The sequence below is a fragment of the Pseudonaja textilis genome, chromosome 1 (genome assembly GCF_049901715.1).
Source record: "Pseudonaja textilis isolate UNSWEBS1 chromosome 1, rPseTex1.2, whole genome shotgun sequence".
In the NCBI taxonomy this organism is placed as follows: domain Eukaryota; kingdom Metazoa; phylum Chordata; class Lepidosauria; order Squamata; family Elapidae; genus Pseudonaja; species Pseudonaja textilis.
In genome coordinates this window covers 238,012,594-238,038,441 of record NC_141990.1, presented here as the reverse complement: position 1 = coordinate 238,038,441, position 25,848 = coordinate 238,012,594, and the positions used below count along the sequence as shown (strand labels likewise).

Genomic DNA, 25,848 nt, shown 5'->3' with positions numbered 1-25,848 from the left:
GGGGCAACTCTGTAGGCTGTCCTGAGTTCCAGGCTTGGTTGAGCCTTGCTGGATGATGATGCACTGAAAAGGGCTTTTGGCAATTGCTACAGTTTTACCTGAAGATCTTTGTTATGTAATGGCCCAGGCCTTAATGGCCTACCCATTAACAAAGATGGGGGTGAGTTTCTGCTCTTGAGTTTCTACTCTTTTTAGGGAAAATATTCTGCCTTTTTAATATTTCCTAGGATATTTCAATTTTCTAGGAGAGGGGTGGGTGCTAACTTCCTACATATCTATCTACCCCTCCCTCCCTCAAAACAAAGATTGGCTAGGCCATCCTCAACATTCAACAGCATAAAACAAGCCTGCATGCATAGCTTTTATTATTGCTTGGTTACAGTCAGCCAGATGTCCACAATGGATTTGGCATCTTTGTCCATTTTCCCAAGAACCTAAAACAGCCAGAAGTTGGTTCGGTGGTATTTGTAGCAAAAATAACCGAGCCTTGTCACAACTTTATCAAATATAATGTACTTGAATGAATCCCATGCATATTTGCTTCGATCCGCTTGGCGCTTCCAGCTCCCCGTTCCTGGGAATTGAAATTCCACAACTTACAAGAGAACTAAAAAAAGCAGATTTTCAAGCACAACATACACTAAACGTCTTAACTACTCCCGTCGTTTCGCTGATGCACAGTAAGTATACAAAGATTCTGCAGAGTTCCATGAAGTTGATTTGCTGCAGGACTAAGCATATCTGAGCTGCAAACCCCCCCAGATTTCTACATCACGTTTCCCTCCTCCGTTCAGTGGTCAACCGGATTTCTTGCAGTCCAGACAAGGGTGGTAGCCCTGATATCTTCGTTTCAGGGCTTGTAAATTGGAGCGTTATTCCAAATGGTGATGTTGTTTCTACGGTATATTCCAGATGCTGAGTAGTGCGTTCGACAGCAGGCTGCCCTAGTCTTCCCCCCAATCCCACCCCCAAATAAAACAAGCAAAGGAAAACAATCGACCCTCGCCAGCTTCCCCTTTCAGATTCCGAAAAACAACAACACCCTGTTAGGCTTCTCCCCATTGGCTCCTCTGCATTCCGTAACTCCGGCTCCCCTTCTCAAAGCAAGCGCGTCAATGAGGTTTAAAAAACAAAACAAAAAAAGAAACCAGGCCCCGCCCACTCTTATTAGCGCCACGTACCTTCCCTCGGTGCAACGCAGCTTCGTCACTTAATTTCTGGTCGCGCAACCGTACCTGGTTGTCTCGAGATAGCCCAATCGTCGCCCTACGCGATCCCTAGAAAGGGGAGAGCCCCCGCCAATCCGTGAGCCTCAAGAGGCGGTACTTGTCACCATGGGAACAGGGACTAGGTTTGTCTAGAGAGCAGTTTCGGGGGTGGGGGTGTATTGGCAAAGAGAAGGAGGGAGGGGAAGGAGGAGGGAGGGAGGGAGAAAGAGGGGAGTGCACGAAACAAACCCCGACGCCGGGATATCTTGCTGTTTCGGCTCGAGGGTTCCCGTCGAGAGAAAGCAACCTGCTCAGGATCACCTGGTCTCCACCTCTAGAGCTATGGATCCTTGCCGGAGGAAGCAGGTAAGCTATGGATCCTTGCCGGAGCAGAGCAATGGGTGATCAGCTTGGGTTACCCCAAGTTTCTTCCCTTACCCAACAATGCTCGGGGTTTTGTTTCACAATTGCATGCATTGTCAAGGGGGGTGGATTAGAGAAAGAGTGTCCAGGCTGGCCGACCGGCCCTGGAGTGTGCATTTCTCCGCGGGAAGTTGGAAAACTTGACAGGCACCGCAAGAGAAGGTTGCAGTGTGGGTGAAGCAGAACCCGGTCCAAAGGATTAGCATCCTCGGATTTCTATCTTTAGCATATGGATTCAGAGTTCCCCATTGGATGACAGCAGGAATGGCAAGGAAGTAAAGTTTCTCGAATGCCCTCCGTTGGGATGAAAACACTCCGGTTTTTACAAAGAGTGGATAATGATTTAAAGTCGGCCAAAGGTACAAACTGAAATGGCAAAGGTTTGTATAATGCTGCCTGAACAGTATAATGTGGTATCACTTATTAAAGTAGACGTAGAAGTTACCTTGGGGTTACGTTTCATCATCGCTTATTTCAGACTCTAGTTTTCCAAAGTTTAGGAAAGCTGTTGTCAAAGACAGTTTTAAACTGGAATTAATAGGGTTGTGGAAAATGGCATTTAAGCACAATCTGATGAGTAATAATACAAGCTTCTAGTATTACAGTACTGTATCATTATTGGATGATGAAATGTTTGTCATATCAGCTTCTAGTATGATCCCATACAAATGATACGTTTATCATTTGTGATTGTTTTAGGCTTGGTCATTTATATTCAGAAAACTCCTATGATATTCTGAGAAAATGAACCACTACTACTAAATAGACATTTTTCTAATTATGGTCTTGCAACATACAACAATATATAAAAACAGTAATTTATATAAACTGAATTAACTGTTTATAAGTTAAGATGCATGTTTTAACCACATTTTGTAAGTACTGCCTCCTCTGTAGATTGAGAAGGAGACGTTAGTAGCTTTTTTGTAGTAAAGTAGCAAATGATTTATTGGCTTTGGTTATTAAGATGTATATGAAATGCAGAACAGTTTAGGATAAAGTATAGTGATTTGTATTAAGTTATTAGATCTATTTGAAATATATTGCTTAGAAGCAAATTAACTTCTATAGCTTGATGCATAAGAGATAATGATGCCCAGTTGAAATAAAGTCCACATTTGATAGTTTAACAATATTTTAATATAAAGTTGAAAATTAATATTGCAAGTCCTTGTGTGCATAGAATTTTCTATCCTTCCTTGTTTGATGATTCATGCTTTCAAGCTAGTCTTTCCCCCTGGCATATTGGACTTATTTAAAATAAAAATATATCAAAACACCTGAACATATGTTATTGGAACCATCAAAACATCTACTTGTATAATGCAGGAATCCAAATTTGAACATTTTCCCCCTGAAAATGTGACAAGCGATTAAAGTGCTGTTATCAATAAGAAGTTAAACTGGGAACTATCTGCCTGTAATTTAAGAACATTATTATGTGCCCTGCCATGTGGGAGTATTACCATGAGGTAATGAAAAAAGTTAAGTCTTTGTAACTTCATTGGCATTCAATCTTTTCTATCTTTATCTTTCCCATTTTTTTAAAAGATTGTAGCCTCCTTGGGCACTTTTTTTAATTTATGGAGTTATAATGGTATACAATTGGGGGTGCTATATAAATAAAGCATATAGTGCAAGATATTAAATTAGAACTGAAATCAGCCTCAATAAGTCACTGGCTAATTTAGAACCTATTGCTCTTTTAAAGTATTTCTTGAAAATATAATGGCACCATTTCATTTCAACAACTTAGAAGTAAGTTGAGAACTGTTTTTAAGATAAATTAGTTTAAGAATAATACTTAATCTGCTTGAAGAAAGGGATGGATATATATATATATATATACATACACACACACACACACACACACACACACATATATATATATATATATATATATGTATATATATTCAAAATAATGTCGAATTACTGTTAAGCTTGAGGTAATACATACAACCACAGACCACACTTAGTCTGTTTAGTGTTGAAACAGTAACAGTTTTATTACCAAGGAGTTGCAACATTTTCTTAGGTGGGTACTTTTAAAGTGGAAGGAAGAAGCATTAGGTGAAATATTTTGAGAATGCAAATATCTAAGATCTGTAATACAAAAAAATCAATAATTCTTCACTAGTAATTGTTTTCCTTTTGCCTTTATAATTGTTACATTTAGTAGTAGATTCACTTTATCTGTATTCTTCATTATTATTAGCCATTCTGGCATTTTCCTTAGTAGAAAGGCTAGATATAAAACTAAATATGATGATTCTGTTGAGGCTTTAACAAGAAGCAATGTTTTCATATGACTGTTGAGGCTAAACACAATAGGAATAAAGGAAGGATTGTAAGCTGTTCCTTTTTTATATATATCTGTTAATCCACATGGGAGAAACCATCCAGTTCTTTATCTTCCAGATCTTCCAAAGGGCACATTTCACTAAGTGAATATGGTTAATGTTGAGGGATGAGGTGTAGTTCAATAACATCTGGAGGATAACATGTTTCCTAATGCTGGGAGAGAAGATCCAGTGGATTTCTCTCCATTCTTTTATTTCTTAGGAATGTCTCAGTTTTGCAAGCAAATTAGCAGAACCTGTTGGGGTGGGCAGTGCTTTGAGCTAAAAGGGAAAAGATGCTTTAGACCAGCATTTCTCAACCTCAGCAACTTTCAAGATATGAGAGCTTCCGTCTGGGAAGTTCTAGGCACAAAGATAGGACACATCAGCAGCTCCTTCAATCAAATATATGTTTTCAAAGGATTTCAGTGAAGCTTTGAGGGGCAGCTACATGCTGCATGTCGAGAAAGCTCTGGAGACCCCTTTCCCCTTTATATACAAAGTGCTGCACAGCCTTACTGTAGCTACTGTACCACATGTACTAAAATATCCATAATTTCTTCCATGAAGTAGAAAAAAAATGAGTGCATGTGACTTATACCACATACCAATCCATTTTCAAACATCTGTTATTCCTACATTTTAATATTGAAAATTAGTGCTTGTCTTATCATGAGACAGCAATATAAACTCTAATTTGAGATTGCTAATTTGAGATATAAAAGTGGCATAGATTTAATTACTTGAGTTTAGAATTGGGGGAGAAAAATCTTCGGCAAGCAGAATTTTAGAAAAAAAATTATGGTCTCCAACTATTCCACTACAGGTAGGATAAAACAATTTGGAGAACAGCTATAAACTCTAAAAAAAAGAAGCATGCTGGACATTAGATGCCATCTAAACAATTCCTTCTTGATAAGTCTGATTAAAAAAAAAAAGAATTGGAATGGAGCTATTTAGACAATTGAAGCTAGTCCCCTGCTTAGACAAGGAAACTAAATTAAATATCCCACACAGACAGTTGTTGCTGTCTGCTTGAACTATCCAACCAAGGGGAGAAACGTAAGTGATTTGTGTACTTGTAATTTTTAATCATTGAACTGCTCCTGTCTAGAAAGTTTTTCTAATATTCAGTTGGAATTTGTTTTCCTGTAAGTATTATTCCATGCTTTGCACTCTAGAATGCTTTCCTATTCTTCAGTTTTCTCTCTGGAAAGCTAAACATTCCTAGTTCCTTCAGTGCATTTTCATAGGACTGAAATACTGTATGATTATCATCATTCTGATTATTGCTGTTCAAGTTTTGTTATAATGCCTGAAATGGGAATTGATCATGCAAACTGAATTGAAACCATCATATTCCATAATTTGGAATTTACACTTAGGTTGATTCAGTCTAACATTGTAGTGAGCAATAACAAGCTGTTGGATGTTGTATTTGCATTTGTCAGCTGGTTAACACATTTGGTGTGGTAAGAACGTTTGGTCTTGTTAAGGGGAAATGGTGCTGAACCTTTGAAGAACTTCGAAAGCAGCTATTTCTTACCAAAATAATTCTTTTCAAATCCTTTGAACTGATCTAGAGACTGTGTCTATTGTGGGGTTTATTTTCTGGGTCTGTTATCAATGTCTTTTTTTTAGCAAGTATAGGCTTACTTTAAAGGGCTGTTAAAAATGTGTTTCTTCTTTTTACTGGTCTTAATTGGAACTGAAGGTGAAAAGCAGTGTTACATTGCTTTCTGATCTGGGATTATTTAGAAAAAAATATTCCTAGTGCTATTTGGTGATGTTTTTATTCTTTTATTTTTGTTTTGTTTTGTGAGCATTTTTTTGATTTACATCACTGTGTTTTTTCTGTTGAGTCTGAACAGCTATCATTAGTATTGTGATTGGCTATAAATGCTATATTTGATGATGCCCATTATGTATTTTTCTAGTATTGGATAAGGTACATGAAAGTCAGTGAAGTCCTGATAGAACATTGCAATGCATCCAATCTATGGGGAGTATTAATGAAAAATGCCATCAATATATCCCCAAGAAGCCACTTTTAAGGATAAGAGATAAGCAAGCTTTGAATTAGCTAAAAGACGTTGACACATTGTATTGTGAAGCTATGGGAGTGACCAGAGTGCCAACTATGTGAGTCACATGGTATTTGGGCAGTCACAGAATCTAATCAGATAAAGACAAGTAGTTGTTAATGCATACAAGCATGATAATCTAGGCCAGCAAAGATGCTACTTTTAAATATTTTAATCCAACTTTATTGGACAACTTAGCATAAAATGAGTTAACATCTGTGATAATTAGAATTATTTTTATAGAGATAATGAATGAAAAGTATTTTTTCCGCAAAATCTGGTAACCTGAAATTTTGAGATGGGATCCATAAAACCAAATTCAATAATATCAAATTCCAAAACAGTGGGGTATCCAGAGTTTTCTGATTATACTTTGGGAGGTAAATAAGTTAGATTTCTGAGGTTTATTATGCAGATATGGTCATAAATGTCAGGCTTTTTCATCAGCTTTAATTAGATCTGATACAGTGATAAATGGTTGAACCTGTTCATAATTATGGGAGCTCAGCTTTAAATATGGCTGTTGTTTCTGAATTTTGAATGGTTTGTTTTGTTTGATAAAACTGTGTGGTAAATTATACCATATACAATTGTTTTAGAATTTTTGGTAAAAACATTTTGTATGGGTCTAATGTTTTAACCATCCGAAAGATTCTGTACAAGAATCTTTCAGAGTTGAAACAATAGTTGCATATGTCAATGTGTTGAGATGCACTAGGAAAATAAAATTGGTTCATTGGTATGCAGTTCATTCTCCTTAGAGCTGCTCGGATCATCCAGAGAGTGGGGTGGTGCTTCAGTCTCTGCTGTTGTAGGCTGAGCTTAATTCTTGAGGAACGCTCCTCCTTCCATCAAGTGACTCCATTTCAATCTACCCCTCCCCCTGATTTTTTCATGCCATGTCCCCTCTCCAAGAACCACACCAAGCGCAGCCTCATGGACTCAGCAATTCAGCACCTACTTGACATACAGGCCATCCAGCCCGTTCCTCCGTCTCAAAGAGGATAGGGATTCTACTCCCACTTATTTGTGGTCAACAAACACTTGGGGGGATGAAGAGCGATTTTGGATTTAAAGCGGCTTAACCGCCATCTCGTATGCCGCAAATTCAAAATAAACATGTTGCAATCCATCCTCCTGGGCGTTAGACAGGGAGACTGGTTGCCATCCATTGACCTCTCTGAGACATACCTACACATCCCAACCCGACCCTCTCATTACAAATATCTGCGCTTCTGCTACAATAACCTCCACTTTCAATATGTGGCTCTCCCATTCGGGTTGGCCTCTGCCCCCAGAACCTTTACCAAGGTCCTGGCCGCCCTAGCTGCCCACCTCAGAACTCTCCCGGTATGACTCCACTGTTACCTGGATGACATCCTCATCCTATCCCCTTCCAGGGAACAAGCAGTGAGGGATACCCAAATCACCCTAACCTCTCTCCAGGAACACAGGTTCCTCATCAATTGGAAGAAAATCCAATTATCCCCCTCCACCAGGATAACCCACCTGGGGACGGTAATAGACACCGTGAAAGGGAAGGTATTCCTATCTCCGGAGAGAATCCTCAGCATCCAACAATCAGTCAGACACATCAGACGCCTTAAGAGGGTTTCCCTTCTAGAACTATCCCAGTTACTGGGTAAAATGATATCTCATATTTCCATTATTCCCTGGGCCCGTTTCCACTCCAGATCCCTCCAGTGGTTCCTGCTCCCGTACCAAAGAACTGGATCAAGCAACTCAAAATGCAAGGTCAAGGTCTCACCAAGGGTGCTCACCTCCCTCCTTTGGTGGAGCAAAGCATCTATCAACAAGGGCTGCCTCCTCAAGGAGCCCCCAAGACTCACCGTTACCACAGACGCCAGTCTGTCCGGATGGGACACTCCAACGATCTCCAACACCCGAGCAGACTGGTTGAGCAGGGCCACCATAGACCAGTTGGAGTGGCGTCTCCACCCATCTCTATTCAGGGAGGCGACATCCATTTTCAGTCCACCAGTAGTAGACCTGTTTGCCTCCCCCCTCAATACCCAACTTCCAAGGTTTGTTTCGAGATTCCCATCCCCAGGGGCAGAGGACCACAACGTCCTTCGGTGTCCGTGGCCCAGGGGCCTCCTTTATGCTTTCCCTCCTCTGGTGTTGGTGCCCATAGTCCTTCAGAAGGTACTCCACGAGAAGGCAGAACTGCTTCTTGTAGCACCTTATTGGCCCCGTCGCCCTTGGTTCGCGGACCTCCGCAGCCTATCAGTAGCCCCTCCTTGGAGAATCCCAGCAGACAGAATCTCCCTGTCTCAAGGTCCCCTTCTCCACCCGAACCCCCAATGGCCTCAACTAGCCGTCTGGAGGTTGAGTGGGAACATTTGAAGAGGGAAAACCTCTCTAACAAGGTCATTGATACCATTTTAGCAGCCAGGCGACCCTCAACCACAAGGATTTACGACGCCACCTGGGCCACTTTCCGTAAATGGCGTGTCAAATTTCTTATTGACCCAACTGCCCCCTCCATTGCCCAAGTACTCGACTTTCTCCAGGAGGGTCTCAGCAAGGGACTGTCCCCCAATACACTAAGACGTCAGGTAGCAGCCTTATCTACAGTCATCTCCTGTAAAGAAGCCAGTTCCCTCTCACCATCCCTGTATTCGAGCCTTTCTGAAAGGGGCCACAAACTTACGTCCTCCGTCCCTTCACCGGTACCCAACCTGGGACCTTAACAGGGTCCTTACTTCCCTTACAAAACCACCCTTCAAACCCTTAAGAGAGGTTTCTCTTCAGTTCCTATCCTACAAAGTAGTTTTCCTGGTAGCGATCACATCAGCCCGTAGGATATCAGAGATCGCTGCATTGTCCGTTAGGAAAGACCTTTGCATATTCCATCCCGACCGGATGGTCCTCCGGCTTGACCCTTCCTTCTTGCCCAAGATTAATTCGGTTTTCCACAGGGCTGAAGAACTTATCCTCCCCAATTTTTGTCCCAGGCCAACTCATGAAAGGGAGAGACTATGGCACATTCTGGACGTGAGACGTGCCTTGCAGATTTACATTAAACGTACTGAGACCTTCCGTAAGTCCCAGGCCCTGTTTATATCCTTCCAACCAAAGTCACAAGGGCTCAAGGTCCCTCCAACCACCATAGGCCATTGGATAAGGGCGGCCATTGCCAAAGCATACCAGGCTCAGGCCCTCCAGGTGCTCAGGGGTATCACGGCTCACTCCACTAGGAGTGCGGCAACTTCAGCTGCCTGGGCTACCCAGGCTCCAATAATCGACATTTGCCAGGCAGTGACGTGGGCCTCCCCGTCACCCTTCATTAGGCATTACAAGATTGACAGGTATGCCTCAGCTGAGGCTTCTTTCGGTAGAAGGGTTCTTCAGAGGGTTCTCAGGGAACCCGAGGGGACTACAGACCAGACGGCGCCCCTCCCGTAGGACAGGCCCAGCTTTGGTATGTTCCACTCTCTGGATGATCCGAGCAGCTCTAAGGAGAATGGGCATTGGTTCTTACCTGACACGCCATTTCTCTTTGAGCTGCGAGGATCATCCAGCCCCTCCCTTATGTTTCACCGTCTGGTGGGGTCTTGTTTTGGCCAATGAACCTTTAAGTCTAGTAAGATGAGAGCACGAATTTCTGTTTCCTCTCGTCTACGCAAAACTGGGGAACGTTACGCTGGAGCCACATGATGGTGGGAGGAGCGTTCCTCAAAATTAAGCTCAGCCTACAACAGCAGAGACTGAAGCACCACCCCACTCTCTGGATGATCCGAGCAGCTCAAAGAGAAATGGCGTGTCAGGTAAGAACCAACGCCCATTCCTATTGTGATGAAAGTATTCCTCCAGTCTTACATGGAATACCAGTAGTCCTCGATTTACAACCATTCATTTAGTGACAATTCAAAGTTACAATGACACTGAAAAAGTGACTTATGACCGTTTTTCATATTTACAACCATTGTAGCATACCTATGGTCACGTGGAGTTACGACCCTCTGACAAGCGAAGGCAATGGGGAAGCCAGATTCATTTAACAACTGCGTTATTAGCATAACAGCTGCAGTGATTCACTTAATGGTGGCAAGAAAGATCGTAAAATGGAGTACTTCCTTAGCAAAAAAAATTTCGGCTCAGTTGTGCTTGTAAGTTGAGGATTACCTGTCCACATTGTCGTGCATGTGAACTATTGCTACTGAACATAAAAAAGGCTATTGATCAATTATCATTTATAAATCTTTTTTTAGTTAATATATTCCTTTTGTAAAGTGGTTATCAATACATTTTGGATAAGGACGTTATAATAGTAGCTTGTTCTGTAGCAACTGACCAAGGGTTTGATTCGGTGTGGATAGGATAATATAAAACTTTTATGTTTAAGTTTAAAAGCTAAATATTTTATCTCACAATTTTTTTCAATTTTTTAGTCTAGCCCATGGTTATAGGATTTCTACAGACCTCCCTTTGAAATACTATACAGAGCACCCTGGTTAGATTTTTTTAAAAACAAATCATACAAGATGTATATTTGCTGCCAATTGTGTGGGCTTCCCAGGTTTAGTGGATCTTAAATGGTCCTCCATTATATTGTTGAGAGTCAGACTTGATGGATTGACAAAAGAAAAAAAAGGGACCAACCAAAATAAACAATGTTGTGGGAGAGATAAGTATGCAGCAAATGTACGCTTTTTGTTTATTTTGAATGATGAATTACGGATCTTCAGTATTTAAGGTTTCCTTGATAATCGTGTGAATTACTTTGACTTTCAATAGGCTTCTCAGTCTAGAAACAGATCCAGTGATTTCCTAAACAGAAAGTTTCTTTGGTGTAGTCTTTAGGTGCTGGGCTAGACTATGCTAGCTGGCTGGGTGATTCTGACCAGTTACTTACTCTCAGCCCAGACCACTTCATAGAGTTGTAGGGGGGAGGAATTGGGGAGGAATTGGAGGCAGGAGCATTAGGTATATATGCTGCCTTCAGTTGTGTATAAATGTTCCTCTTTTAACTGCATATCTTGACATAGTAGTCTTTCTCAGCAATTACTTTTTTTTAATAATGTTTAAATTTTTCACTTAAACAGTGAAAACTGGCATTTCAGTTATTTTGGTCAACACTAAGCTATAAACTGGCTGTGTTTCAGCAAGCGATGTGGTAATATATGTTCTGTACCTCTAATAGTTGTGTAAGTATGGCTGAGAAAAGCTCCATCTGCAAGCCTTTCTATCTTTAACTTTTTAGGTGTACTTTTTCTCAACCTTGGCTGCCAAACTGTATTAAACAAAAATTCCATCTTCATCACAGCTGCCAAAAATATAGCAGGTTGTCCCTGGAAGCCAGTAACTCTGTTCATTTTGCCAAGAAGAAATACAGACCAGTCATTCCACTTAAAAAAAAAGAATGCATTGATTAAATGTCATTGACTATGGCAGAAGAAATTGTTTAGGTACATGCAATTCATTTTCCAATAAAGAAATGAATACTGTTCTATGTATCTTAGATCTGTCTAGCTTCATCCAGTTTTTGTTTTAGGTCTGAGACTACAGTCCTAAGCAGTTTCTCAGATAGGCTGTTCCATTGCATTCTGCAGGACTTAACTTGTGAGAGATCATGCTTAAGATTTCCATTATATGCCAGACCAGCATGTCTGATCAGTCCGTGATTGCAAATACAAAAAAAAAAAAAAAACTTAGTTGACTCCAATATAATTGGCAGAATTTTCTTAAAATGAGAATGCACTGCACTTCGTTGAATCTGCTGTTCTCCATGCTGCTGCAAGAGCCCAGGATGGGTATGACTTCTCCTGATGACATCATCAAGCTGGGTCCATCTAGTATGAAAGTAGCAGCCTGCGGGAGAAACCCCCCCCAGCTTTGACTCAGCTTCTTCTGATGACCATAAGCTGGTGTCTCTGAAAGCAGTTTAGTTAGCAGCAAAAGCAAAATCTATCTTCATCATTGGCATAGCTGCCAGGGAACTGGTGCAGCTGTGCCTTCAGGAGAGTGGGGCTCCACTCTCCTGCAACGCCAAGGATTCGACGTTTTCTTCATCTGAGGGAGACTGTAAGTAGGGAGTAACTCTTGATCCTCCCCCACAGTCTTCTCTCAGCGATTTCGGCCGCCACTATCGTAAAGATCGCATCGGCGATAACAGCGCCTCTCAGCTGATCATAAATTTTCACTTTATTGCCGTTCGCCAGTTTGGGGCTGTTTACAGTCTAAGGAGCGATTTAACCCCTGCATAGCCTGTAGCTCTTGCGAGCGGTCAATTTGGAGGCTTCTTCCTTCAACCGCATGTGGCGAGCGGCCATTTTGAAAGCTTCTTCTAAAGAAAGTAGCGAGCAGCTATTTTAGGTGGCATCATCCCCCAAAGGCCAGCTTCTACTATTCATAAGCTCCTATTCAGGCTACTGCATAGTGAGGATTGCTTCCAGCACCTTTGTGTCTGTTTATGCATATTATGGATCAAGACACGGCCCACACAGAGCCTTCAGGCCTGATCTCTCAAGGCCCCTAAGCTGGCAAAAGGAAGAGAAGGAGACAACGCTCCCAGTCTGTACAAAGGGAGGTGGCGGCCAAGATTAGAACCAAAGCTTTGGGCCCTAAGAAAACATCCCAGGCCGAATTAAAGACAGAGAAATGAAGGCATGCAGCCTTAGAAAGGCAGTTCATCAAAACTGTTGAGCAAATGAGGGATCAACTGCAACAGGCTTCCCAGCCAGCCAATCCTCTAGTTGTTCAGCCAGCTACTTCTAGGGAGAGGGAAGATACCCCAGCTCCTCTTAGCTACCTCCAATCCTGGTCCCCAGAGCGACCTGAAATCCAACCAGGACCTCAAGACTTGAGCAGGTCAGGTCCCAACTTCGCCCATACTCCTTGGGATCTTCTTCATCTATCCTATCCATGGCTCAAAGCAGCTCTCGATCAAGTCCAAAGGTCACTTTACTCCAACAGCAGCAGGTCTTCGGCCCTTGGATCCTCCATCGAGTGGCAGATCTTCTGACATCAACAAAGTAGTCTCCTTAGCCATCAGACAGGGTCTGGCAGAAGGGCTTCAACACAGGCCTTCAGACAGATCTCAGCCTGCCTTCCCAGCTTTTCCTCCAGCACAGATTCCCCAAAGGGGACTACCTCGCCATGTAGAACAAAGGGCCCATCTTACCTATGTGGAAGGAGTGGATCTCACTCAGGGAGAGTATGAGGAATCATCTGAGCGCAGCCCCTCCCCTGATTGTGATCTGGAAGAGGGAGAAATCTGGGACCCCAACCTCTCGGAGGAAGAGGAAGATCTGAGGCCTGATCAGCCTCCTTCGGCTTCTGTATTCAAATCCGCTTTATTCCAGCCTCTCCTACACAAGGCACTGCTAACAGCCCAGGTGTCAGTGGAGGAAATTGCCCCTGAGCCTCAAGTGGTACAGTCAGGGCATGTGGATTCCCTCTTCTCCAAACCCATTGTTCATTTGGAGGTCCTTTCTTCCCACATCATCTTTCTTGATTTAGTCAAGGAACAATTTGCCTTCCCCACTGCAGGCCTCCGCCTATCGTCCCAAGGTAGGCAGTTCTACAACATGGGTCCTTCCTTAGCTACGGCTCTGGCAGTTCCCCCAGTAGACGCCCCAGTTGTGGCCTCCTTCTCCTCAAGCACTCCAACCGAGCCTGAGGATGTACAAAAGGCAGACGACAAACACTCCCAACAAACACTGAAGCGTAACCATCAAGCCTCGGATTGGGCCATCCGGGCCTCGACTGCTGCATCATTATTTACAAGGTCTTCCATCCGCTAGCTACTCCAACTTCAAGGCTGAATACCTCCATCAGACTGTAGGTCACATCAAGACCTCAATAAGATCATAGCAGCAGCAGAGTTCTCAGCGGACACCGCCCTCAATGCCACTAAGTTCTCTTCCAGGGCCATGGCATCATCAGTGGCAGCTAGGAGACTGCTATGGCTATGAAATTGGCAAGCGGAGCCTCGACGAAAGTGGAAACTAGCTTCTGAGAAGCTGTTCGGAGATGCCCTTGACCCATTTGTTGTTGAAACAAAAGACAAAAGGAAAGTACTTTCATCAACAGGAAGGAGGGCAGACTTCCGCCATACCCCATACTGGGCCTCCCTGATTCAGGCCCGAAAATGCTTCTCGCTTCTCCAGACCTCAGAGAGCATATTCTCAGCGTCAAGATCAAGGCCATGAGGCTACCGGCAGACAACAAGCTGTGGGTAAACTGCCCTTTCGTGGGGGAGGGGGTCGCTTCTTCTGTCGCTCTAAATAATCTCTTGTTCTCCCCTCCCACTGGAGGTCATTTGGGCTCTTTTGCTTCCAGATGGGAGAAGTCAACGACAGACACCTGGGTACTCAATACAGTAAGGTCGGGGTTACAATTAGAATTTCTATCACCACCCCCAGAAAAATTTCTACTCTGCCCTGTTTCCAGGGACAGTTCACAAAAGGCACTTATGGAATTGGCCATTAGTCACCTGGTCAATACAAGGGCCATTCAACCAGTCTCTGAATTACAACGTGGACATGGGCTTTATTCTCAGCTTTTCATGGTCCCTAAGGCCTTGGGGGGTGGCGAGCCATTCTCAACCTAAAGTTTCTTAATGAGTTTATTCCATAAAGGCGCTTCAAAATGCAGACTCAGCATTCTATTCTGGAGAGCGTTCAGGAGGGCGATCTCCTCTCTTCCACTGATCTCACGGAGGCTTACCTCCACATTCCCATCTGGCCTCATCATCACCAGTTTCTCCATTTCTGTTATCAGAATTCCCACTTCCAGTATCAGGCCCTTCCTTTCGGGCTCTCATCTGCCCGAAGAGTCTTCACAAAGTTACTAGCTGGCATTGGTGGCTTTGCTTTGGTCTGTTCCAGTGAGGATCCAGTGCTACTTGGATGACATCTTGATCCTGTTGTCCTCCACCCACTCTGCCCATCAAGATCTTCAAACTACTCTGCATTGCCTCCAGTACCATGGTTTTTCCATCAACTCCAAAAAACCCATCTCTTCCCAACAACCAGATTTCTCCATCCAGGAGCCATCATCGACACAACTCTGTGCCAAGTTTTTCTGTCTCCAGCCCAAGGGCAGAGCCTTATTGAGATCATTCGACAGGTCCAACGTCAACACACTGTCTCCCTGTCACTGTTGTCCAAACTTTTGGGCAAAATGATCTCATGCATAGGCATCATTTGGTGGGCACGGCTACACTCATGGGCTCTACAATGGTTCCTGCTCCCCTTTCAATGAGCAGGAACCAGCCACACATCTACCAAGGTCCTGCTCTCTCCAGAGGTCCGCCATTCCTTCAAGTGGTGGCTTTCCCCAGCCCTTTCGAAGGGTCTCTCATTCAAGGAACCGGGCAGACTGATCATCACCACCGATGCAAGTCTCCTGGGTTGGGGAGCCCACATGGAGTGTCTCATGGCTCAAGGGATCTGGTCCCGGTTAGACAGGACTGGGCCCATAAACTGGCTAGAACTCAGAGCCATTTATCTAGCCCTGAAACATTTCAAGGACAGGATAGTGGGGTCCCATATGCTAGTGTTGACAGACAACATGGCTGCAAAGGCGCATGTCAACCGTCAGGGAGGCACAAGGTCCAGGGCCCTCATGAGGGAAGCCGAAAAGTTGGGGAGGTGGGCAGAGGGACATCTGCTGTCTATCACAGCAGACCACATCTCGGGAGTCAACAACTCCCAGGCCAATTGGCTAAGCAGGAGCCCAGTCGACCACGCAGAATAGTCCCTTCCCAAGTCCATTTTCAGGGATCTCTCCCTCAGAGATCCCTCGAGACCCCAGAGGTAGACCTCTTCACCTCTCCCCCAAATGCTCAAGTAAACAGATTTTTCACCAGGTTTCCTTGTCAGGGAGCCGAGGGGACCAATGCACTTCGGAGCAGATGGCCCACCGGTCTCCTCTACGCCTTTCCCCCTCTTCCCATCATTCTGGCGGTCATTCGGAAGATGTTGGAGGAACGGGCAGAGCTGATTCTCCTAGCCCCCCCATTGGCCCAGGAGACCCTGGTTTGCAGATCTGGTGAACCTGTCTGTAACCACTCCCTGGAGGATTCCAGACCACATGATGTCACTACATCAGGGGACACTGCTTCATCCAGATCCCCAGTGGTTCAAATTGACTGTGTGGTGCTTGAGCGGCAACTGTTAAGCCAATCTCCCAGACCAGATCATCCTTACTATCCAGGCATCTCATAAATCTTTTACGATGCATATGTACAATGCCACCTGGAGGGTTTTGTCATTGGTGTCACAGGGAAGGTCTCTCTCCTACAGTAGCGGGGTTCTACAGGTCCTCCATTTCCTCCAGAATGGCCTTGACAAAGGTCTGGCTCCTAAAACTTCACGCTGTCAAGTAGTGGCTCTTGCTTCAATCATCTCCTGGGATTCCTTCCCTTGTCCCATTATGCTTCAATTCTTGACCTTCAAGGTCGTTTTCTTCATAGCCATCACTTCAGCTAGAAGGGTGTCAGAGTTGGCTGCTCTATCTATACGGCAGGACCTCTGTACTTTTCACGACAATAGAGTTGTTCTTCGTTTAGACCCTACCTTTGTACCCAAAATAAATTCTGTATTCCACAGATCCCGAGACATAGTAGTTCCTGTTTTTTTCCCCATCCACACCACGCCTTAGAGTGCAAGTGGCACACCTTAGATGTGAGAAGGGCGCTTAGAATTTATATCAAATGCACTTCAACGTTTAGGAAGACAGAGGCTATGTTTGTATCCTTTCCCCCTTCCCGCTGGGGGAACAAGGCCTCTCCTGCCACCTTAAGCAGGTGGATCAGGGCTTGCATCGCACAGGCCTACAAAGCCAAAGCTCTGCCAGTACCACATGGCTTGACAGCACATTCCACTAGAACTGCTGCAACTTCGGCTGCCTGGACCACCCAAGCACCCCTAAAGGAGATTTGCAGAGTGGCTACATGGACATCCCCAACTCCGTTCATCAGACACTACTGCCTGGATTCCTATATCTCCACAAGTGCAGCTTTTGGCAGACGGGTTCTTCAGCGAGTGGTGCCTACTTTGGAGTGAGAGACCAGACGAGGACCCTCCCAAGGGCCTGAAGGCTTTGGTATGTCCCATCCTGGGCTCTCGCAGGAGCATGGAGGAGAATGGCCGTTGGTAAATTTTCCTGAGAACGCCCTTTCAATCTATGCTTCTAGAGAGCCCAGCCCCTCCCTTGTTGCATCCGGATTGTGGTGAGGTATATTGTGGTTCACGATTCTGTTTTGGCTTTCAGAGACATTCATTAAAGACTGTCAAGTATCTTCACCAAAGCTGGGTGGTTTCTCCCACAGGCTGCTACTTTTATACTAGATGGACCCAGCTTGATGATGTCATCAGGAGGAGTCATACCCATCCTGTGCTCTTTAGCAGCATAGATAGAAAGGACGTTCTCAGATAAATTTACCAACGCCCATTTTCTCAATTGTTCCATTTCATAAGTTTTTTGTGTAGACCAGAGGTGTCCAACTTGCAGGCCAGATGCGTCATGCTCTGACCACACCCATGCCCAGTTTAGCGAAGGGGAAAAAAGTTGTGATACATCAATTGATGATGCGTGAAAGCGCAAGTTTGACACCCTTGTTTAGATCAATGAATATACATGATGTCATTGCTAAAGAAAAGGCTTTTAAATTCTTTTAAAATGACCTTGAATTTATTTTAGGCTGATTTGGAGGGAGAAAGATTCTAGAGAAAGATCCCTTGTATAAATGACTTTTGATCTCTGAGAGAAATGTGGGGGCACTCTGCAGATTATGATAAACTAGCATATACAGGTAGTCCTTGGATTATGACGGCAATTGGGACTGGGATTTCTGTTGCTAAGCAATGTGATTGTAAAGCACGATGTCACATGACCACATTGCTTAAACATGGCAATCCTGACATTCCCCATTTCTGTTGTTTAGCGAAGACCTCCTCAAAGTTCTTGCCAGCTTTCAACAAAGTCTGTGAGGAAGCCGACAGCCAATTCCCAGGGGGCTCACAAGCAGGCTGGCGGGTAGATGAGTGGTTGCTGCCAGGGTGCGAAGGTGCATGGCATGGCTGGCATGGCATGAGTACAGCAGGGTTGGGGGTGGCTGCTGATGAGTGGGGGAATGTGCATGAGTGGCCAGTGGGGCACAACATGGTGGGCCAGGGGTATCTGCTGCCAGATATGCAAGGGTATGAGAGCCGTGATTGTAATGCACGTGAGTGCAGCTGAGTTGGGAATAACTTCTGTCAAGTGCATGAAGGTATACTCGTGGCCATTGAGATGTGGCACAATATGGTGAAACCAAGGGGTGATTGCTGCTAAGTGTACAAAAGGTGCACCAGGGTGCACAGGCGAACATGATGGGACTGGGAGTGGGTACTGACTGGCCAAAGAGAGTGCAGGTGGTTGCCACAGATAAGAGGTACCATGATGCCTTAGTCAGTCTCCTTGGGAGAGAAAGTTGCTGCCGTGTGTGAGCCTTACTGAAGTATATTGTAATCCTTTCTGTCACCGTCCCCATGGACTTTGCTTGAGGGAAGCCAACAGGGAAGGTCACAAATGCAATCGTGTAAATGTGATAAATGTACGTATTGAAGCCATCATAAGTGTGAGCCGGGTGTCAATTGTCCAGATTGCAATCATGTAACCTCAAGGATGCTGGAAGGACTGGAACTTTGAGGACTGATTATAAGTACCTCTGGTTCAGCACTGTTGCTGAATGAGCGGTCATTATGCAAGGACAACCTATAAGTTGGGATTGTGCATCTCTTCACTTTGCCCTCAGATGAGCCTGCTATAGTTAGGCAAGCAGCCAAATTATGTATACTGGGGCTCTGGCTTTTACTGCCAGCAAGAAGTTAGATAACAAACTGTTTTTAAACAGTTAACCATAGTTTTATGTTCTGATTCCCTCGGGGCAGAGAAAATCTGAATTGCAAGTGTGTCCAGAAGATTGAATAAGCAAGCTGTGCATTTTAATCATTTGTTCCATCTCGACAATGACATAGCGTACCAAAATACAAGTAGAAAATATACTTCTGGCTCACTTTTCTTTGCCTGATTTAATCTTGAGTACCATTTAATGTGATGCCTTTCTGGATAACCTTCCTGGGATGAAAATTGGAAGGAATGTGTTTCAGTGGTGCTATTCTTATTTGGCAGGAGAGTTGTAGAAGATGGTGATAGATTTCTCTGGTATATATTCTGCAGATGTTTCAGTGTGCCACATGTTAAATTATGAATGAGTTGAGCTTCTGCATGAGAGAAGTAATGAGGATAAAGAATAATAGTTTGAAATCCAGTTTAAATGAGAGAGTTGGTTAATGGATAGTACATTTTAAATTGTTCTTTTTCGGGATTCTGTCCCCTTAGGAGATAAAATGTGCAGTTCAATACATGTTTCTTGAACAAGTCTCATCAGAATTGTTAGTAGCTCAGCTGAGTCTGGTGTGCCGGATCAAGGCCATTCTTACTTATAGAGAACATAACCAGAGATTCAATGCTCTGGCAACCTCTTGATTTGCCTCCCTTCAAAGAGCTTTTTAAAAAGTTCCTAGCACATAATTTTCAGGTTCTTACATAACTTTGTGGCTTATCATCCATTTCCAAGATTCAGCTGAACTGCCAGTATTTATCTTTAAAAGTGCTACATGCTTTGAAACCAAGCTATCGGGAAACATTCTACATGTGCATTATGACTGTCATTGGAAATAATGTTTACATCTGTCATGAGATATTGCAGCTGCAATGATTCCAGTTATATAATTTTAAGGAAAGTTTGACTAGTAGTCTACCTCTTCTTCTTTTGCTGGGCCAAAGACGCACCTTCTCTTTTAAACATTTCCCATTTGTTTTATTAATGTGTGAAATACTTGCAAATTATTACCTAAATCATATATTCTATTTTGTCTGCCTTGTCATTCGCCCCACCACCACCATTTCATTTGATATCTTTACACAATTCTTATCTGTTCACTATCTTTATTATAGCATGAGTTGTAGGAGGGCAAATGATTAGTGACCTTCATTGCCAAGTGGGAAAATTGAACTTTGTTCTCACTGTTGATGTCTCACTGGCTAGTAGTCATGGTAGTTATACATTACCAATAGTATCACAGGCAAGAACACTGTATTTCTCAACACTTACTGCTGGGAAGAAGAACAGAAAGATGCTGCTATAATTGTGCCATGTTATGGGATTTCCACTGAGTAGAGAATGTGAATTTAAGAGGCCTTTGCATTAGGTGAACTTTGGAGCTCCATCCAGTCTGGTTTTTATGAGGTTCCACACACACATGGCCGGGGGAGAGTGGGGAGAGAAGGGACCAGAGAGAGAAGAAAGAAAAAGAAAGTGTTAACATATTTGCCCTTTTCCGGCTGATTTTGAAATAATCTTTGCACAGAAGACTTTTCCAATTTTATGTATTTTTTGGAGCTGCTTATCATTTTACATCCATGATGGCAAAATTATGAGATGGTTTTGACCAAGAGAGAATGGCTGACCTGTAAACTAGGTGACACTTTGGTTGTCTTCTGCTGACTTTACTGTTTTCTTTCTTCTTCATCCAGTTTAATTACTTCTGTCCAATTCTAAACTTTTGACTATAGCACAAAAGTGAATTGGAGTAGGGACAGTTACTAAGCTGACCATTTCTCTGTCATTAGTTGGGAGTGATGAGGGATTGCTGAAGGCCACATAGCGTGATCTTCTCTTCATCTGAATACCTAAGAACCAGCAGGGATTGTGGCCTCACTCTGCATTTCTTTCTTTTGAAGTGCAAAAGGAGTCAGGCTTCCTATATTTGCTCTTCCAATTACAAAGAAAGAAGAAAAAGGAACATAGACTTTTCTCTTATCTGACTGAGATAAAAAGAGAGTCTCGTGCCAGTCTTATATTTCAACTTCCAAGCATAATTTGAAGCTATGATTGCCATTCATCCCCCGCTGTGCATTGTCCTATTTTGCATAAAAGGTTTAACTCCTAATCCTGATTGAAAGTTTATTTGGCAAATATGTGAGGGCTGGCTGTGTTCCAACACCAGAATGGAATTAAATCTGTTGTTGACTGACAGTTAGTCCTTCAAGGTAGACAAAGATTAGGACATCAGTCTCATGTAGGCCTATACTATACTATTTTTATTGTAAAGTTATGGCAACAGAATCTTGCAAACATCTCTTCCCCCCTCCCTTCCTTTATCTTCATATGAATCAGGGAAGAGCCTGTCTGTGACATTTACACATGCTACATTCCTGCCCAGAACTCATGTTTCCTTTATCTGACCATTGCCTTGATAGCAACTCTTCCTGTCCTTCAAGGCAAGCCCTTCCAAAGGCCATTTACTCTGTCTTCTACCATTCAGGAAGCCATACGATATTTGAACTGCTATTGAGAATCTGCTATCTCCAGTGTTTCCATCCTTGCTCGAATAAAGTGCATTCATGTTTTTATCACCAATATCAAAAATAAATATTTAATATTCCACATGAAAACTTGGAATAGTAAAGGATAATTAGATTAACTAGGCTTTTAAATTTGCTATTGTTGCAAATAGAATTAGTTATTGTTTTAAAATAATATCCTTTATTAGTATGATTAACCGTTTTTGAGCGGAGTTTTGTACAATGGAGTAGAAGAATGTTAGTTGAAGATGAGAGAGGGAAATTGGAGAGAACGCCATGGCAGATTATGAAAGGATTGGGTATAAATGAAAAGCAGTTTGAAATGGATAGGGCAGGGGTAGGGAAACTTGGCTCTTTTATCACTTATGGACTTCAACTCCCAGAATTCCTGAGTGAGCCATAAAAGGTTCCCCATCCCTGGCCTACTGGTTTTTCAGTAGTGGGGAAAATCAATTTTTGACTTGAATGGGACTGTTTCATATACATATATACATATGTCCTACCTTTGTATATGAAACAGTCCCATTCAAGTCCTACCTTTGCATATGAAACAGTCCCATTCAAGTCCTACCTTTGTATATGAAACAGTCCCATTCAAGTCCTACCTTTGTATATGAAACAGTCCCATTCAAGTCCTACCTTTGCATATGAAACAGTCCCATTCAAGTCCTACCTTTGCATATGAAACAGTCCCATTCAAGTCAAAAATTGATTTCCCCCACAACTGAAAAACCAGTAGGCCAGGGATGGGGAACCTTTTATGGCTCACTCAGGAATTCTGGGAGTTGAAGTCCATAAGTGATAAAACAGCCAAGTTTCCCTACCCCTGGGATAGGGGATAGTAAAGAAATTTCAGATCTGGGAAAAAGTGAAGCAGTATTTCGTTTTTAATGTTGGAGGTGAGTGGGTAGCTCCACAGACCCTTGGCGAAGGACAAAAAGCTTTAGCTGCAGCATTGTCTTTTCAAATGGTCGCATAAGGACACGAAAAGTATGCGTAGTGATGAGGACAGTTTTCTGCCTCAGGAACAAGCTTGGAAATACTCTGGAAGCCTCCTCTTGAAAGTATCAGTGAGTGAGAAAAGGACAAGACTGATAGGCGTTGAGAGCTGGAGATAAAACAGATGAGTCAGGAGGAATAAATACAGAAAGTAGCTGGTCTAGTAGTTGTCTTTAGCATTGCATCAGAGGTCAACTGGAGGATGTTAAAAAGAAATTGAGTTGGAAGGAATTCAGATTGCAAGTGGTTTTTAAATTCAAGGTCCAGGAATGAGGGAAGCCTTGGGAAGAGAATGAAGGCGGTTGGGAAGGTCTTGCTTGCTTAACAAACCAAGGGCATAAGGTTTATGGGCACATAATCCCCGGTAGGTTTTGAAAACAGGATTGTTATAAATTGATAAACTGACCGTGATCATCTCTTAGGTATTACAGCCATAAAACCTCTCAATAATTGTTTTATGGAAACAGAACCCATTCCAGTTTGGGAATCCGATCCAGAATGGGGCTGACCTGTATTAAAGGCTCCCAGAAACTTAGTGAGTAAACCTCTCAGCTGCTTCTATTTGAAGCAGCATTGCATCTCCATACTACCATAGTTAGTGAGAGCTCTGAGAATTCCCCTTTGCAGATACTTGTCCAATTTATGCAGTTACCCCAGACAGTGCTCTCCACTCAGATATTCAAAAAAAAAAAAAAAGAGAGAGAGAGAGAGAGAAGAAAACAACAACTCTTTTTGCCCCTCAATTCTGGTTTGATATACAGAATTTTTTGAGTTTAAAAATAAATTGATTTAGAGAATTTAAAGTATACAAAGAGAACTCAGCAGAGCATCCTATTCAAGAGCTTATATTCCTGAAGAAACAATATAAACATCTAGCCAAAAAAAGTTCACCAGAATTTTCTGGTAGCTATTGATAACAGTATCTCAAGCCTGGAACTCTACTCTGTCTTGGCATCCGATAGTCTCCCACCCATTTGATTAAGTCCTTTTTACTCCCTTATCCTAAACCTCCTTCTGTATGGGGGTGGGGGGGCATTTAGAGCATTATATTCACACAAGATTCCTGATGCTAACCTGCTTCCAAATTGGGCCCCAGTTACAAGTTCTGAAATAAAGCCACTCACTGATCAGTGAAAGCTTTGATGCAGTGGCCTAGAGGTGGAGCTCTTGCCTCACAATCATGAGGCTGTGAGTTCAATCCTAGGTAGAGGCAAATACTTCTCTCTCTCTGGGCAAGATGAGAATATATCTGCTAAATATAACTCCGCATTGGTGGCAGGAAGGGCATCCGGCAGTAAACACTCGGCTCCATTAAGTTGCCCAGACTCCATCCCGCAAGGGATTATGGAGTCGTTAATTGGAGATGACTGATTAGTTAAAGCTTGCTAAAGCTCCAGGCAATGATTTTATCATATCTGAAATACTACGAAATAATCTAGAATGGTAGACCCCTTTTCTTGCCTTCCGGTTACTTATATTGATCATACTGTGGAAATTCCAGAGGATTGGGGCCTAGCCATTATTGTGTCCATTTACAAAAAGGGCACCCAAAACCTGTCAGTTAACTATTAGCCCCTTAAGTATAATTAGTAGACTCTATGATAGAGATGTATACCACAAATTAGTCAATTGGATTTGGATTGATTTAGAGCACGTATTGCAGATGAGCCAGCAGGCTTGAGGTCTGGACACTAATTATTAACATGCCATTATTCTTCAACACCTAGCCGAAAAATAGTGCACATGTCTAAACCAGGCTCATCTTTATATATTATATTTATTGATTCAGGTCCATATTCGATCTAGTAGTTCCCAGAGAAAGGCCTGGTCTAAGCTTCTGCATACAACCATTGACAGGTGCTAATGCATAATCTTTACAAAAACTCCAGAATCAATGCAGCATGCAAGACCACTACGCTACTGATATTCTAGCCTAGAGAGGAGAAAGACAAGGATGCATTCTAGCCCCTCTGCTGTTTAATCTCTCTGTAAATCCACTTGTGGCCCAGTTAAACCAATTAGAGCACCCTCCCTCAAAATCAGGGGTCGGCAACTATGGCCCTTTTCTGAATTATGGACTTCAACTCCCAGAATTCCTGAGCAAGCCATGCTAGCTCAGGAATTTTGGGAGTTGAAGTCACAAGTCATAAAGGGGCCATAGTTGCCCACCTCTGCTCAAAATTAACTAATAGACATAATGCATCCCTGTTATGTACAAAGGATATCGTACTTTTGTCACAAATGCAAGTTGGACTTAGATGAGCCTTGAACGCTCTGGCTAGTTACTGCTCTGAAGAGGCCTTCGAAATCTACAGTAATAAAACTAAGATCTTTGCAAAAGGACCTTTTTTTTTCTCCAGAAGATCACAATCTATTCCAGCAAAAGTGAAGGTACATTCAGCTCAGACTGTTGCACAACTGCTCTTTTTGACCTCTCTTTTATTCCTCTGGAAAGGATGCAGTCCAAATTCCTAAGAGCTGTATTTAAGGTAGCACTGTGTCCCAAATGTTATACTAAGGAAGGAGGCAGGACCAGCCAAAGTCAAAACAGGTGCATGGATGTACATTTTTGCATATTCGTTAATACTACTCTTTTTCCCTACAGGTTTGAGTTCTCTCCTTAGAGTAGACAATTTTGAATCAACATGGTTCAGGGCTTTCTCACAAAAACTTCCTTGACTTACAACCACAACTGAGCCTAAAATTTCAGAGGCTGAAACATTTGTTAAGTGAGTTTTGCCCCATTTTATGATTTTTCTTGCCAGCATTGTTGTGAATCACTAGTAGTTGATAAGTTAGTAATCTGGTTGTTAGATGAATTTAGCTTCCCGATTGCTTGTCAGAAAGTCACAAAAAGTGATCACACGACCTTGGAACACAGCAAAGTTCATAAATAGGAACCAGTTGTCAACCAGTTGTGAATTTTGATGACATGATTATGGGGATGGTACCAAGGTCGTAACTATGAAACACGGTCATTGTCACATTTTTCAGTGTCATTGTAACTTTGAACGATTACTAAATGAACTGTTGTAAATTGAGGATTATCAGCTGAGATTATGCCTTTGTGGACAAGAGGCCACTGAAACTACAGCTCACGTCCTGCTAGATTTCATCTTCTATAAGGATTCATGGACTCGATTTATAACACCTTGCCTAATATAATACCCAGGAAATACTGGATATTACAGTATAGTATAAATACAGGAAGGAACAGATCAGACATCCAGCCCTTGCTTATCAATGGAGACCGAGTGGAGCAAGTGGCCAGTTTTAAGTTTCTGGGTGTTACCCTAAAAGAGGACCTGACCTGGGGTGCCCACATTGCAGCCCTGATCAAAAGGGCCCAGCAGAGATTATACTACCTGAGACTTCTCAGAAAACAACAATTGAATGAAAAACTGCTGGTGA

General features: G+C 42.9%; 1 protein-coding gene and 1 long non-coding RNA gene across 2 annotated transcripts in view; one reads left to right on the top strand and one right to left on the bottom strand.

Moving 5' to 3' along the window:
• Positions 1-348: 348 nt before the first annotated feature.
• Positions 349-1,304, bottom strand: LOC148128114 (uncharacterized). The gene is made up of 2 exons (XR_015740892.1): positions 1,182-1,304; positions 349-574 (listed from the first exon to the last, which is right to left on the bottom strand). It is a non-coding gene; the product is annotated as an uncharacterized LOC148128114 (long non-coding RNA).
• A 195-nt stretch (positions 1,305-1,499) lies between these two features.
• NUCB2 (nucleobindin 2) overlaps positions 1,500-25,848 on the top strand; it is a 47,948-nt gene continuing 23,599 nt past the window's right edge. The window contains exon 1 of the mRNA XM_026706514.2: positions 1,500-1,574. Coding sequence (XP_026562299.2) covers positions 1,551-1,574 — 24 coding nt within the window. The 5' untranslated portion in view covers positions 1,500-1,550. The remainder of the gene's footprint in view (positions 1,575-25,848) is intronic.